Raw genomic sequence first — 12500 nt, 5'->3', positions numbered from 1 at the left:
TGGTGGACAGAGAGAAAAACAAAGAGAGAGAGAGAGAGAGAGAGAGAGAGAGACAGAGCTTGGTCCAGTGTTTTATGATGCAGGACCTTTGAAGCTGTGGTAGGCTTTGCTGAACAGAGGGAGAGAGGGTTGGGGGGGAGGGTGGCGTGGAGTTGGAAGAGATTTGGTGCTGACTGTACATGTTTGTGTGCGTGTGTGTGTGTGTGTGTGCGTGCGTATGTGTGTGTGTGCGTGCGTGTGTGTGTGTGTGTGTGCGCGTGTGTGTGTGTGTGTGCGTGTGTGTGTTTTCCAGCTGGCTGTGATCATGTCGTCAACAGCGTATCTGGCACCATCACCAGTCCCAACTGGCCTGATAAATATCCCAGTAAGAAAGCCTGCACCTGGGCTCTCTCCACCACGCCTGGACACCGAATCAAAATCGTATGTACCCACCCTACACCCCCCCCCCCCCCCCCCCGCCTCCACCATGCCCCCACCCTCTAAACAGAATCTCAAGCCCATTTAGAGCCAATAGAGCCAGTCTGCCGCGCCTTTTTCACCCGTCCCCATAGATGACATTGACTTTTTCTAGTGCTAATGCTCCTGTAGAAAGGGACTGGGGAATAAAGGCTTTGTTAGGCAGTTTCTCCAGTCATTTCACTGGACTATAGACTGAGCTGATGGAGCGTGGACAAGCTTTTTACTGTGTCAGGAGCGCTGACTTCTTCTCTCTCTAAAGGTCAGGTTCTTATTATGCAACACTGAGAGCAGTTATGAGAGCTAAATGGTCCAGTGCAACGCGTGTGGTTTTTGGCTGTTTTTTTTTTTTTTTTTTAAAGAGACTTTGCAGGGATTTTACACTGGAAGTGAGATTGCGTGTTCTTTTTTTTTCTTCTCCAAATTCGACCTTTCATGACCTTTTCAGACATTCAACGAAATCGACATGGAGCCCCACATGGAATGCGCGTATGACCACGTGGAGATTTACGACGGGCGCGACGGCAAAGCCCCCAGCCTCGGGCGCTACTGCGGCAGCAAGAAACCTCCACCCATCACGTCCAGCAGCAACAAGATGTTCATCCGCTTTTTCTCCGACAACTCGGTGCAGAAGAAGGGCTTTGAGGCGTCCCACACAGCAGGTGGGTGTTCCCATCCCACAGCGTCAGGAATTCCATCGCATGAATGTGATTCCGATACAAACCGAGGGGAAAAAAAAATGGATGAAATTTTTAAAGGGAAAAAAAAATTGAGTATGTTGGGAAAGGTTTGAAGAAAAACAATATATTTTTTTTTCCTTTTCATTTGAGCCACTTTCATTCAGTCTCCAACCCATTTGCGTTTTGCCAGAGGGAGTCCAATCTGGTACACTTTAGCCATTTCCACAAACAAAGTGACATTTTACACTCATTCATTGTGAATTACCAGTCATTTTCCTTTAACTCTTTTCAGCTGTTAAGTTTAACTTGTGTAATTGATGAAAATGGAAAAGATTTGGCCTTGTAAATGTGCAGAGCTCTGGTTCCTGTGTAAAGACAAGCGAATATCTCAGAGCTGATCTAGTACATTCTCACTCCATAAAACTCATCCACTTTAAATCACCCTCATCCACTTTAAATCACCCTCGTCCATGTCTCATCTCTCTGGTATTTTATATAGCTGACACAGTTTTTATGAATTGACCCAAAGCACATTTACAGAATATCAGACTTGTAATACTCACTTACAAGTCTCCTCTCCTCTTACAAACTCTGCGTGTGCGTGTGCGTGTGTGTGTGCGCGTGTCTGTGTGTTTGTGTGTGTCTGTGTGCCTGTGTGTGTGTTTCCTCAGAGTGTGGCGGTAGACTGAGGGCAGAGGTGAAGACTAAAGACCTGTACTCCCATGCCCAGTTTGGGGACAATAACTACCCCGGGGCGTCGGACTGCCAGTGGGTGATTTCTGCGGAGAAGGGTTACGGGGTGGAGCTGATCTTCCAGACCTTTGAGATCGAGGAGGAGGCCGACTGCGGCTATGACTACATGGAGCTGTTTGACGGCGCCGACACCAAATCACCCAGACTGGGCCGTTACTGTGGATCAGGGGTATGATCATTACATCTACTTTACTCTATCTATCTGTCTATCTGTCTATCTATCTATCTATCTATATGTCTATCTGTCTGTCTGTCTGTCTATCTATCCATCTATCTATCTGTCTATCTGTCTGTCTGTCTATCTATCTATCTATCTGTCTATCTGTCTGTCTGTCTATCTATCTATCTATCTATCTATCTATCTATCTATCTATCTATCTGTCTGTCTGTCTATCTATCTATCTGTCTGTCTATCTATCTGTCTATCTATCTGTCTGTCTATCTATCTATCTATCTGTCTGTCTGTCTGTCTGTCTATCTATCTATCTATCTATCTATCTATCTATCTATCTATCTATCTGTCTGTCTGTCTGTCTGTCTGTCTGTCTGTCTGTCTGTCTGTCTGTCTGCTACCTGTCTACCAATCACTCTTTCATTGTCTCTGTCTCTGTAAACATTAACTTGTATTCTTTCTATATTCTTAGTTTTGTGTGTGTGTGTGTGGTAGATTAGTTAGTTAGTGGTGTCATTGCTGTGTGTATAATTTATTAATTATAATAATTATTATAATAATATGTATATAATTATGCGAGCAGAGGTTAAGTATAGATAAATTCTGGTCAGTGGTTTACTGTGAATATTAGACTTAATACTAATATCACTTAGCTGTAACCATAACCTTATTTCAGAACCTGAACCCAGTGAAATTACAGTTATTCTGAAAAATTCTATTTATAGCTCAGCACTCTGAACACCGAACCTAGAAATTATTCAAAATAACTATTAGCCTTAACATATAGTAAATAATAGCATCAATGTAGCAAATACAATAATACATTTCGAACTTAGGAAAATGACTTTTTCACGTACTCAAAGAGTAGAAACGCAAATGTGATGTTTATCACAACAATCAAATTCAAATGGTACAGAATGAATCCAATAAATGTTGAATAAACTGGGATTTAGGTGGAACGAAGGCACATTGACTACATACACACACACATACAACAACATCTAAACTACACACAAGAAGACCAAAAACTAACCACAGACAATAACAATATCCTCGCTACCTTCAGTATATATGAATGAACAACTGAGTGTGTATGAGTCACTCAGGAGGAGGCATTACTAACCAAAAGAAACTGAGTTTCGTTATAATGAAGTTACTCGGGGAGTTTTCACAGATAGTCTTTTTTAAACAAACCAAACTCAGTCCTCTTAAAGTGGACCAAGAGAAAAGGGACTCAGTCCTCTTTCTGTTCACACTATAGTTCCTGCTATCGTTACCTATGGAAGCCCTAAGATGTTTTTTCGTGATAATGTGTTATTTTTCCTTGTTTTCTCGAGATCTCTATTTATTTATGTCATTATAATGAAATAGCGAAACTTTGTTTTCCCGTGATAATGACATAATTAATTCATTATCACTGGAAAATAGTTGTTTTCTTGAGACCTCGAATTAATTGTCATTATTTCAAGAAAACGAAGTTTCGTTATTTCGTGATAATGACATAAGTAAGTCGAGATCTCGAAAAAAACACAGAAAAATAACACGTTATCACGAGAAAACTGAATCTAAATTAAATGTAAATTCATGGCGTCTTAGGGCTACCATAGTTACCGGCGGCCAGGGTTCCGTCTGTTTGTTTTTTTGAGTGCCCCAGTGCAATAGCATGTGATCTGTCTACGGGAAACCTGGAGGGCTAGAATACGGTCGAAAAAGGCGGGACGAACCTGGAGCGCTTTGTGTTCTCAGGAAGTGGTATCAGTTCGGTTAGTTTCAGAGGGGTCTGAGTTCGTCTGGAGTGTCCACGTATGCGCAAAAAATGCTGACTAGTCGCTCTGAGTTCGTTTTGAGGGGGTGAAAGGGACCAAGTGTGAAAACACCCTTACAGTAATGGTAGGTGAGGGAAGGAGAGGAAAGGAGAAGAAGAGCAGGCCCAGCCACGTTCAGGCGTGAGAGACCAGAGTTACTGAGGTTAACCGTAGGAGACCGTGAGCGAGACTTCGTGTCGGTAGCAGATCGCAGATTTTCCGTACTGGTGAGACTGGGCCGACTCTTCGCAGAGACCAGCAGGATGGAATGGATGGACCACATGACAGCTGACAAAACTGAAGCTCAGCTGAAGCTTCATCGCTGCGCGGAGCTTCCAGAGGATAGCGGGGGGGATCTGATTTTTATCTGATTTGGAAACGAGGGGGTGCTGCTATCCTTTTTGGAGGTGTCTCTGCCTAGAGGGAGGAGACACTCTTTGGAATTTGGGAAGCGTTAATCTGAGCTCAGTTATTTTACATAACTTTTTCCAGTTAAGGAAAAGTAAAATTGTATTAGCTTCCTTGTATCTGTGGCACCTCACGTCTCTTAACGAGATCAAACACCATTGCTCTAACATCACGAACAACATAGATTCACAGAGAATTAGCTTGAGAATGAGCTGTTGGTTAATCAGCCAGTGGTTATTTAAAAACACAGTAGCACGTTTACGGCTACATCAGTCAATACGGGTTTATTGCACACGATTATTCTGTAGTGTTGTACAAGTTAGTTTAATTTTCTTTCGTTTCATTTAGTCAGTGAGCGAGTTGAAAAATGCAGATTGGACTCATGGCATGGTCTGAATTCCATTCCCAAGGGAAACTAACCTCTGAGGTGATTTGGTCTTCTTTGAAATTGATTGTTATCAACATGTGACCACATGGTACGGATGTTTGCTGTGCAAAAACGCTGAGCCTGATGTCTGTTAGGAGTTAAGGCGAGTGGTTTTGTTTTGGTATGCACTGGTCCTGAACACAGTGAGGCTTGGGCCATAAAAAGGGTCGAGGAGACAGACGGGGAGGGAGAGAGAGAGAGAGGGGAAGAGAGAGGGAGAGAGAGAGAGAGAGGGGAAGAGAGAGGGAGAGAGAGAGAGAAAGAGGGGGGGGGCGGACATGGGGGAGAGTCTGTACAACGTTTAACCTCAGAATCAGTGAAACATTTATTATCCTACGTACTGAAATGTAAAAAGTCTCTCCTCCTATTGCTACCTGACTGATGGTCTCAAAAGCTCAGAGTTTTAACACATTTAAACACTCAGGAGTTGCACACATGTCTAAAGCCTGCAGCAGAAATGTGTTTAGCTCATAACACTCTGGTTAATTCTGCCTCGACAAATAAGACCACCAACACTTTTCCCCATTTTCTGTTTTTAAAGCGGCAGCTAGAGATGATGTGATCTGTTCAGAGTGTGTAGATAATGGCCTGTTTTTGGCTGACAAAGTTCTCCCTTTGTCAGCTCCTTTCAATTCACTCCCATAATCAGTCGCTATTTCTTTTCTTCTCTTTTTCTTTTTTTTTTTTTTCCCCTCCTCACACAGCTGTTTATCAAAGCCAAACCGCGGCACTTATAAAACATTACATCTGAATTGGCTTTGGTAATGAAAGCGGTTGCTAGGAAACGTAGTCAGAGCGACAGAACAGCCCATATGTGGGTTAACACAGGAAGGATCCGGAGAGTTCCGACTCTCTCTGACTCTCTGGGCTTGAATGACTGTAGTTTAGGCGAGCAGTTCCCTCCCTGCAGACCGGACGCAGTCATAACCATGTGACCAAGAGAGTCTCTAATGAGATAAAGAGACTATAGTGTAAAGAAACTGGAATCTCTCACACGCTGAGCCTGTGTGTGTGTGTGTGTTTGTTTGTGTGTGTGTGATGAGTTCAAGTGCAGTAAAGGTAATCAAGCAGGAGTTGGAACATCACACACACACACACACACACACACACACTGAGCTTGGCTCCACTGAGCAGAGGGAGTCTTTGAGAGAGGCTGAGACAGGGCTGTTTAGCAGGGTCGCTCACTGATCATGCTTGAGTTCCTCTCCCACAGATGGAGTATTATACAGAGTGCGTGAGGGCTGAGGGTTGTCTCTGAGAATGAGTGTGAGAGGAGACACACGGAGGGTTCTGCTCCATCCACTAGGAAATCCAGAGAAAAATACTCACCGTGAGCATAGGGGTAGGGAAGAGTGTGTGTGTGCATGTGTGTGAAAGCGAGAGTGACAGAGTTTAAATGCATTTAAGAGAGTCAGAGAGTGCGTGTGTGCGTGTGTGTGTGTGCGTGCGTGCGTGCGTGTGTCTGAAAGCGAGCGTGACAGAGTTTAAATGCATTTAAGAGCGTCAGAGTGTGTGTGTGTGTGTGTGTGTGTTTGTGAGAGGAAGAGAATAGAAACATTGTTAGTACAAATCTCAGATGGACATCCTGTCAAACTAAACTCTTTCCAGTTGTTTATCTGAAGGCAGAAATACACTACCAACTATATTTTCCCTCAAATCCTTTTCCAGTACCATGTGTTGTTTTTTTACCTTGAGGCAAACATGTGTAACACACTCTCTCTCTCTCTCTCTCTCTCTCTCTCCGTCTCTCTCTCTCTCTCGCCCTCGTACTCCTCCAGCCTCCAGAGGAGATCTACTCTGCAGGAGACTCGATCGTGATCAAGTTCCGTTCCGACGACACCATCAACAAGAAAGGGTTCCATGTGCGCTACACCAGCACCAAATTCCAGGACACACTCCACTCCCGCAAGAAGTGACCAGCGGTGGCCGGGAAGTCCCGTGCGGGGCCGCGGGGGAAACGAAGGGGCCCCAGGGGGAGGCGCCAGCCCGTCGCGCGGACACCCCCGGCCGCCAAGAACACCCAGACTCGACGGACCAGCCGAAAGACCACCAACCGAACCTCAGTCATGCCCAGGGGCTCTGTCAAACCCCAGTGAACTGTGAGGAATATAAGCCATTCCACAGTAGACCTTGTTTTTACATTGTTTGGGTTTTTTTTAAAGGATGATTATGGTTAAGAGGAAGGGAGGTTTTTGTTTTTGGGGTGGGAGGGTGGAGTATTTTGGATTATATTGCGTCGGGGAATATATGGGAGGGGCTTAGGGAGGTGGTAGATGAGGAAGAGAATTATTGATCAAATGATCACCCCCCCCCCCCCCCCCACCCCCTACCCACACAATGGGTTCTGTTTGTTTTTATTTGTTTGTTTGTTGTTTTCTGTTATTTTATGTATTTTTTTAATAATAATTGAGCCTCCGAATGAAAAATGAAAGCTAGATAAACAAACGCAACCCTCAGGATACCTGCCCCCCACCCAAGCCGGCCAATGTATCATGGAGAGATAGAACAAATAACACATGAACAGATGGATGGATGGATGGATGAATGGATGGAGACAGGGAGGGGGGAGAGGTTTTCGGACAGATTCACCAACTCCGAACCCCATTTGAAGATGTGACTCCTGCCACATTTTTTGGAGGGGGGGGGGACGGAAGTCTCCTCTCCACTCTTGTCTCCTGTAGCATAAGGGACTATCTTCTGAGCTGGATTCATATTTGAAACTTGAGTTACTTTGACGCTGTATGTCAGAAAGATGCATGTTATTCAAGATACGGAGGAATTGAGAGGAAATTACAGAGAAACGCCACCAGCATTTGTAAATTAACGTTTCCTGGCTAGCGGTCCAGGACCTCCTCGATATTACAGTTAGCAAGGAAAGTTAAAAACGAAGCAGTTATCGTATTAAAGGACTTCAAAAAAACGAAAGTGGCCCATGTCTACTGGCTGTTAATTGCTTTTTTTCCATTAAGTCACTGTCGGAAATATATTTAATTGTTCGCTCTCTTCAGCACACATCATTAACGGGGCCTTGTCCTCGCGGTTCACTGGTAATCTCTTCGCACAGACTGTGTTTTTGTCAATCAAGAACAAATTAACGCTTGACAAACACGGTGCAGCGGAGCCAATTCTTCAAACGTCACCTGTTTTCTCCACGTGGAACAGTTTCTCTCTCCCTGTCTTTCTGAAACACACAAACATACACACATACACACGGCAGCCACAAACATATTTCAGAAGGTCAGTATTAATGTGATACATTTTGAATCAAATGGGTGTTTGATTCCAGTGCACACAAACTGTAAAATTTCTTGCGCGCTCTCTCAGATTTATTACTCACTATCTCTCTCGAGCGCGCAATGTGGGTAATAACTATTCCTTTCTCCTGGTGAGAGGCAAGTTTGCATTCTGATCTGTTTTTTTTCTGAGTCTTGTACTGCCTGTGAAGATCTCCACAGTGTGTCTCGGTATGTGTGGGAAAGAGAGGTGGACTCGTGCTCATGTGAACGAAGCTTCGCTAAGCTGCGCGAGCAGCAGGGATTTTTCGCACTAAAACAGAGCACCGTACAGCAGAGCCGCTTAAGTTTGGCACAAAGTGATGTTCTCAGAACGGTCCAACCTCCCACGCGATGCTCAGAAAACGGCATGCTCTCCCATTAAATAATCCAAACAATGCCATTTGCGTTGGAACGTTCTGGATCCATAACAGTGTATAAAATTCTTCTTGCGCCACAAACTCTATTTTTATCTTAAACGAGGACAGTTGCACCATGTTTTTTTTTTAATCGTTAATTAAAATTCAAGACAAAATAGTGGACACCCAGTGGTTTTGCTGAGAATGTTTTCTCTCTTTTACCGTTTGTCACTTCAACATTGTGCTGTTCAGTAAGATATTAATACACCCCCAGTTTTTCCTCCATCAATTTATCTTTCTTCCTTCATCAGCTCCCACTGAACGCAAGTCTGACAAATGTGTTCTCGTGAGTCTCCAGCACGCGGCGGAGGTAATAGCTCGTGAAATCATTTTTTCCAATCTTCGCATCGCTGAGGAAAAACTACCTCTTTTCTCGCGGTAGCTGATTACAGCCCCGAAGTGTGAGTGTGAGGTGTCTGTGCGCATTTCAACCTGGGATTAGGAAACCCTGTGTGTGTGTGTGTGTGTGTGAGAGAGAGAGAGAGAGTTCAGTGAATGATGTGAATAATTCCCCTGACTCACCTCACTTAGCTACCGGTTGAAGCTGACCTCTGAGGTATTCACGCCCCCCCCCCCCCCCCTCAATTTCTAAACTAACTTTATTCCTTCAGAGGAAAGTCGACAATTTCTGTGTCATCCCGTGCCCTTGGTTCTGCCTTCCACTCGGTTTTTCTGTTTTCTCACCAGTTCAAATCTCAGGTCAGGATAATTGTCTGTTCACGCACAGTGATTCACTCAGAAAATCTGTTCTATTTTTTTTTTGTATCACGAATACTCTCCCTCCTGAGCTGTCTGTAGCAAAGGAGTACGAAATCTTTGGAAACGGGCATTATGTTCTTTATAATATAAATTTACCTATACTGAAATGTTGCGTTCTGATCTCACAATGATATTCGACAGACTGGCTCCCAGCACGGATCGTTTGCTTCTTGGTCGAAGCGACGGTTATCAACTGGTTTTATCTGAAAGCGCTCCAATAACTGAGCAATTTCTAACTGTGTTCAATTCTGTGCCGTGCGTCAGTTAATGACTCGGAACGTGGAAATAGAACAGTGAAAGGTGCTGTCTTTGTAACGTATCCACCCTCCGTCACCAATTTTTTAACGTGAGGAAACTCTCCAGACACACCTACTCATACTTGATGGAGTGTTCCCTTAACATCAAACATAAACATGAATATTTAAATCATCTTTCTGTTAAGTGCGTTAATGCTGGTACCAAATTAACTACAGTGAGAGAAGTAGAAAAATACTTTTTGGGTTGACATTCAACCATGTTGTGAGTCCTAACTTAGATCAATGTGTTTTAGCTTTAGCAGGGATGTGTCCGTAACAAAATAGTGGGCGGGGCTTAACCATTGGAAGAAAATGACTGTGTCCGTAATAGATCCCTATCTGCATTAAGGGCACTAAATAGTTCAGGCCTATGTAGTGTACTGCACAGGAATGAGGCGGGATCCATTGTGGACACAGCCAATGTGTGTCACCGGGGACGGTGCTTATTAATAGGGGGCTGTTTCTTAACGCTTAGGAGGCGTGGCCTGATGTGCTCAAGGCAACTGCCATACTGTGCAGAAGAAATACGAAACATGTTAATGCATTTTATTACATGTATGTATGTAAATATGTATTACTATTGTATTCAAGTTACACTAACTGAATAGTTCATTTGAGCAGTAAAGATATTCAACTATATATATATATAAATATATATATATACATAGATACAAACAAAAGATGCAATCTATTTATACTGTATGGCTGATTTTTTTTTTCACCTGTATTTCACATAGTATTAACAACTGTACTTGATTTCATAAAGATCCTCTTTTCATTTTCAAACGACTCATGTCACCATTTCTTTGATGTCCTGGATTCTCCTCAACCAATCAGCTTTTAGTATGTAGATGTCAATCAGAAGTCTGTGACTGGCTGTATACTCTAATGTACAATTCAAAACAGGTCCAATAGTATCTCCCTCCGTCAAACAATTTTTCTCACCAGGCTTCAAGGTTGATTATGTCAAAATAGTTCATGAAACAAATTAAGTTTAGAGTATCTAAGAGATACTTAGAACTAGAAACCCTCTCCTCACTGCTGGTTGGCTGCCACTGGGTGATGTCACCCCTCCCCCAACTCCCATCAAATTTTGTATAGCTGCTACCCTAGCTATTTGTTTTTGCCTGTCCACTGGATAGTAGTGTGTGTCTATACCTGATCAATAGTAGGATATCAATTACAGTAATACATTTATTATTATACTGTTAATTATGAATGAAGCCGTATTCATTATTAATTGGCTTCTACAGTTTCAGGCATTAAATATTAACTGCCGTTGATGGAAAATGCCAGGCAGTCGAGCTCTTTACTTAATCTGTGTATTGTCAATAGGACGGTGCATGCTGGCTCTGTCTCCGTCCCTCAGGGACGGCCAATCCTAGGCCAGGGAAACCTGACTGCACAGGAAAAGACTGCTCCTCTGAAGGGCAGAAAAACATTTATTTTTCTCTGTCTTTTCTTTTCTTTTTTTAAATTCCACCACAGTTCAAGATACACTCACTAAATCGACCATATTGTAAGCGGTGGGCTGTGCCCTACCCCCCCCCCCCCCCCATGGTATGTTCCATCCCGTAATGCTTATTTAACAGTTTCATAAACATGTCTGTAACAGCAGGAAGATCATTTACAGGCCTGAGAAATCGAGTTTGTCCAGGCAACCCCAGGGCGTGGCATCAATAATATCTTCCAGAAGTTGTGTTTACAGCCCTTTCAGACTGCTTCATTATGTACATCAGTGGGGATCTGTGCTCATACCCCCCCCACCCCCCACCCCCCTGCCACAAACTGACAAAAGAGTTATTACTGATCCAGTGCCATAGTCATAGAAGTATCATAGGAGCTTTAAGGGAGAGGACTGTTTTTTATAAGCATTCAGTGACACATATCTGAATTCCACACTCAATGTGCATTTTTACATACATGTTTCAGAATGCCACGTACACTCTCGGGGGGTGGGGGAGGTGGGGGGGGGGGGCTTAGCCCTCCTGTTTATTTAACACTATGACATCAATAACAGACGAGTCAAAGAGAGCCATATTTCACACTCTGACTCACTTTAAACCTGCTCAGACTCACAGCATGTAATTGAAAAAGCAAAACGATCCACTTGGCAGGTCAGAGAGCCTAGTGTTCAGAACGGAGGTCCTCACAAGGCAGGTTCTTGTCGGGTCCTTCTCTACTGACTACACACACACACACACACACACACACACACACAGAGAGAGCCACTGGAGTGGTGTGTGGAGCAGGATAAGAGGGTCTGAAGAGGTGTATTATCTGTGGATAGACGGTTAAGGGGGTCGGAGCGACTGAGGCGTTAAAATCATGCCGTGACCGTTGTCCTCTGAGTGTTAGGTACGACTGATGGATAGAAAGAATAAAAAAAAAAAAAGAGAGAGAGAGAGAGAGAAAGAGAGAGAATGCCTCAGGCATGATTGTGTCAAGAACCCAAACAGAAGATGAGAGACAAATAAATCGCCATGTTCTAAAAGGTGACAGTTTGAAAAGAGACATCTGCAGTCCACAGGTGCCCTGTTTGGTCTCAGATCTTCCCAAACTGCCTCAACAAACCCTCCAAAAACACACAGGCGACACGCCTGCCTAATAGGAATGTCTGTGCCCTGGAATTCACTCAGATCAATGTGTTTCTGTGGACACACCTCACTGACTTTGACTCTTAGTGAGATCGTAGTGCTTATGAGTGTCACTGTGCAGTACAGAGAGCTTCATATGACATTTACAAAGCCTGCAGAGATCTACTGCCAACAGCCTCTGACGACTGGCCCTGGGTCATTCTGCCAAATGTCAGTTCCTAGTTCTGTTCTTGGGAACTTTCTGAATTAAAAAGTCTCTCTCTCTCATTCCCCCCCTCTCTCTCTCTCTCTCACTCCCCCCCCTCTCTCTCTCTCACCCCCCCTTCTCTCTCTCTCTCTCTCTCTCTCTCTCTCTCATTCCCCCCCCTCTCTCTCTCTTTCTCTCACCCCCCCTTCTCTCTCTCTCTCTCTCTCTCTCCCCCTCTCTCTCTCCTTCTCTCTCTCCCCCTCTCTCTC

The 12500-nt window shown here is 43.9% G+C and overlaps 1 protein-coding gene across 3 annotated transcripts in view; it reads left to right on the top strand.

The window, feature by feature from the left end:
* bmp1a (bone morphogenetic protein 1a) overlaps positions 1-7007 on the top strand; it is a 61353-nt gene extending 54346 nt beyond the window's left edge. For 2 of the 3 annotated variants that reach the window (XM_030790748.1, XM_030790757.1), the window contains 4 exons: positions 293-420; positions 905-1118; positions 1808-2058; positions 6480-7007. In XM_030790748.1, coding sequence (XP_030646608.1) covers positions 293-420; positions 905-1118; positions 1808-2058; positions 6480-6617 — 731 coding nt within the window. In that variant the 3' untranslated portion in view covers positions 6618-7007. Of the gene's footprint in view, positions 1-292; positions 421-904; positions 1119-1807; positions 2059-6479 lie in introns of those variants that run through there. The other variant, XM_030790765.1, reaches the window with a different exon arrangement.
* Positions 7008-12500: the final 5493 nt, after the last annotated feature.

Source organism: Chanos chanos, chromosome 1 (genome assembly GCF_902362185.1).
Source record: "Chanos chanos chromosome 1, fChaCha1.1, whole genome shotgun sequence".
Classification (NCBI taxonomy): Eukaryota; Metazoa; Chordata; class Actinopteri; order Gonorynchiformes; family Chanidae; genus Chanos; species Chanos chanos.
This window is presented reverse-complemented; position numbering and strand designations above follow the sequence as displayed.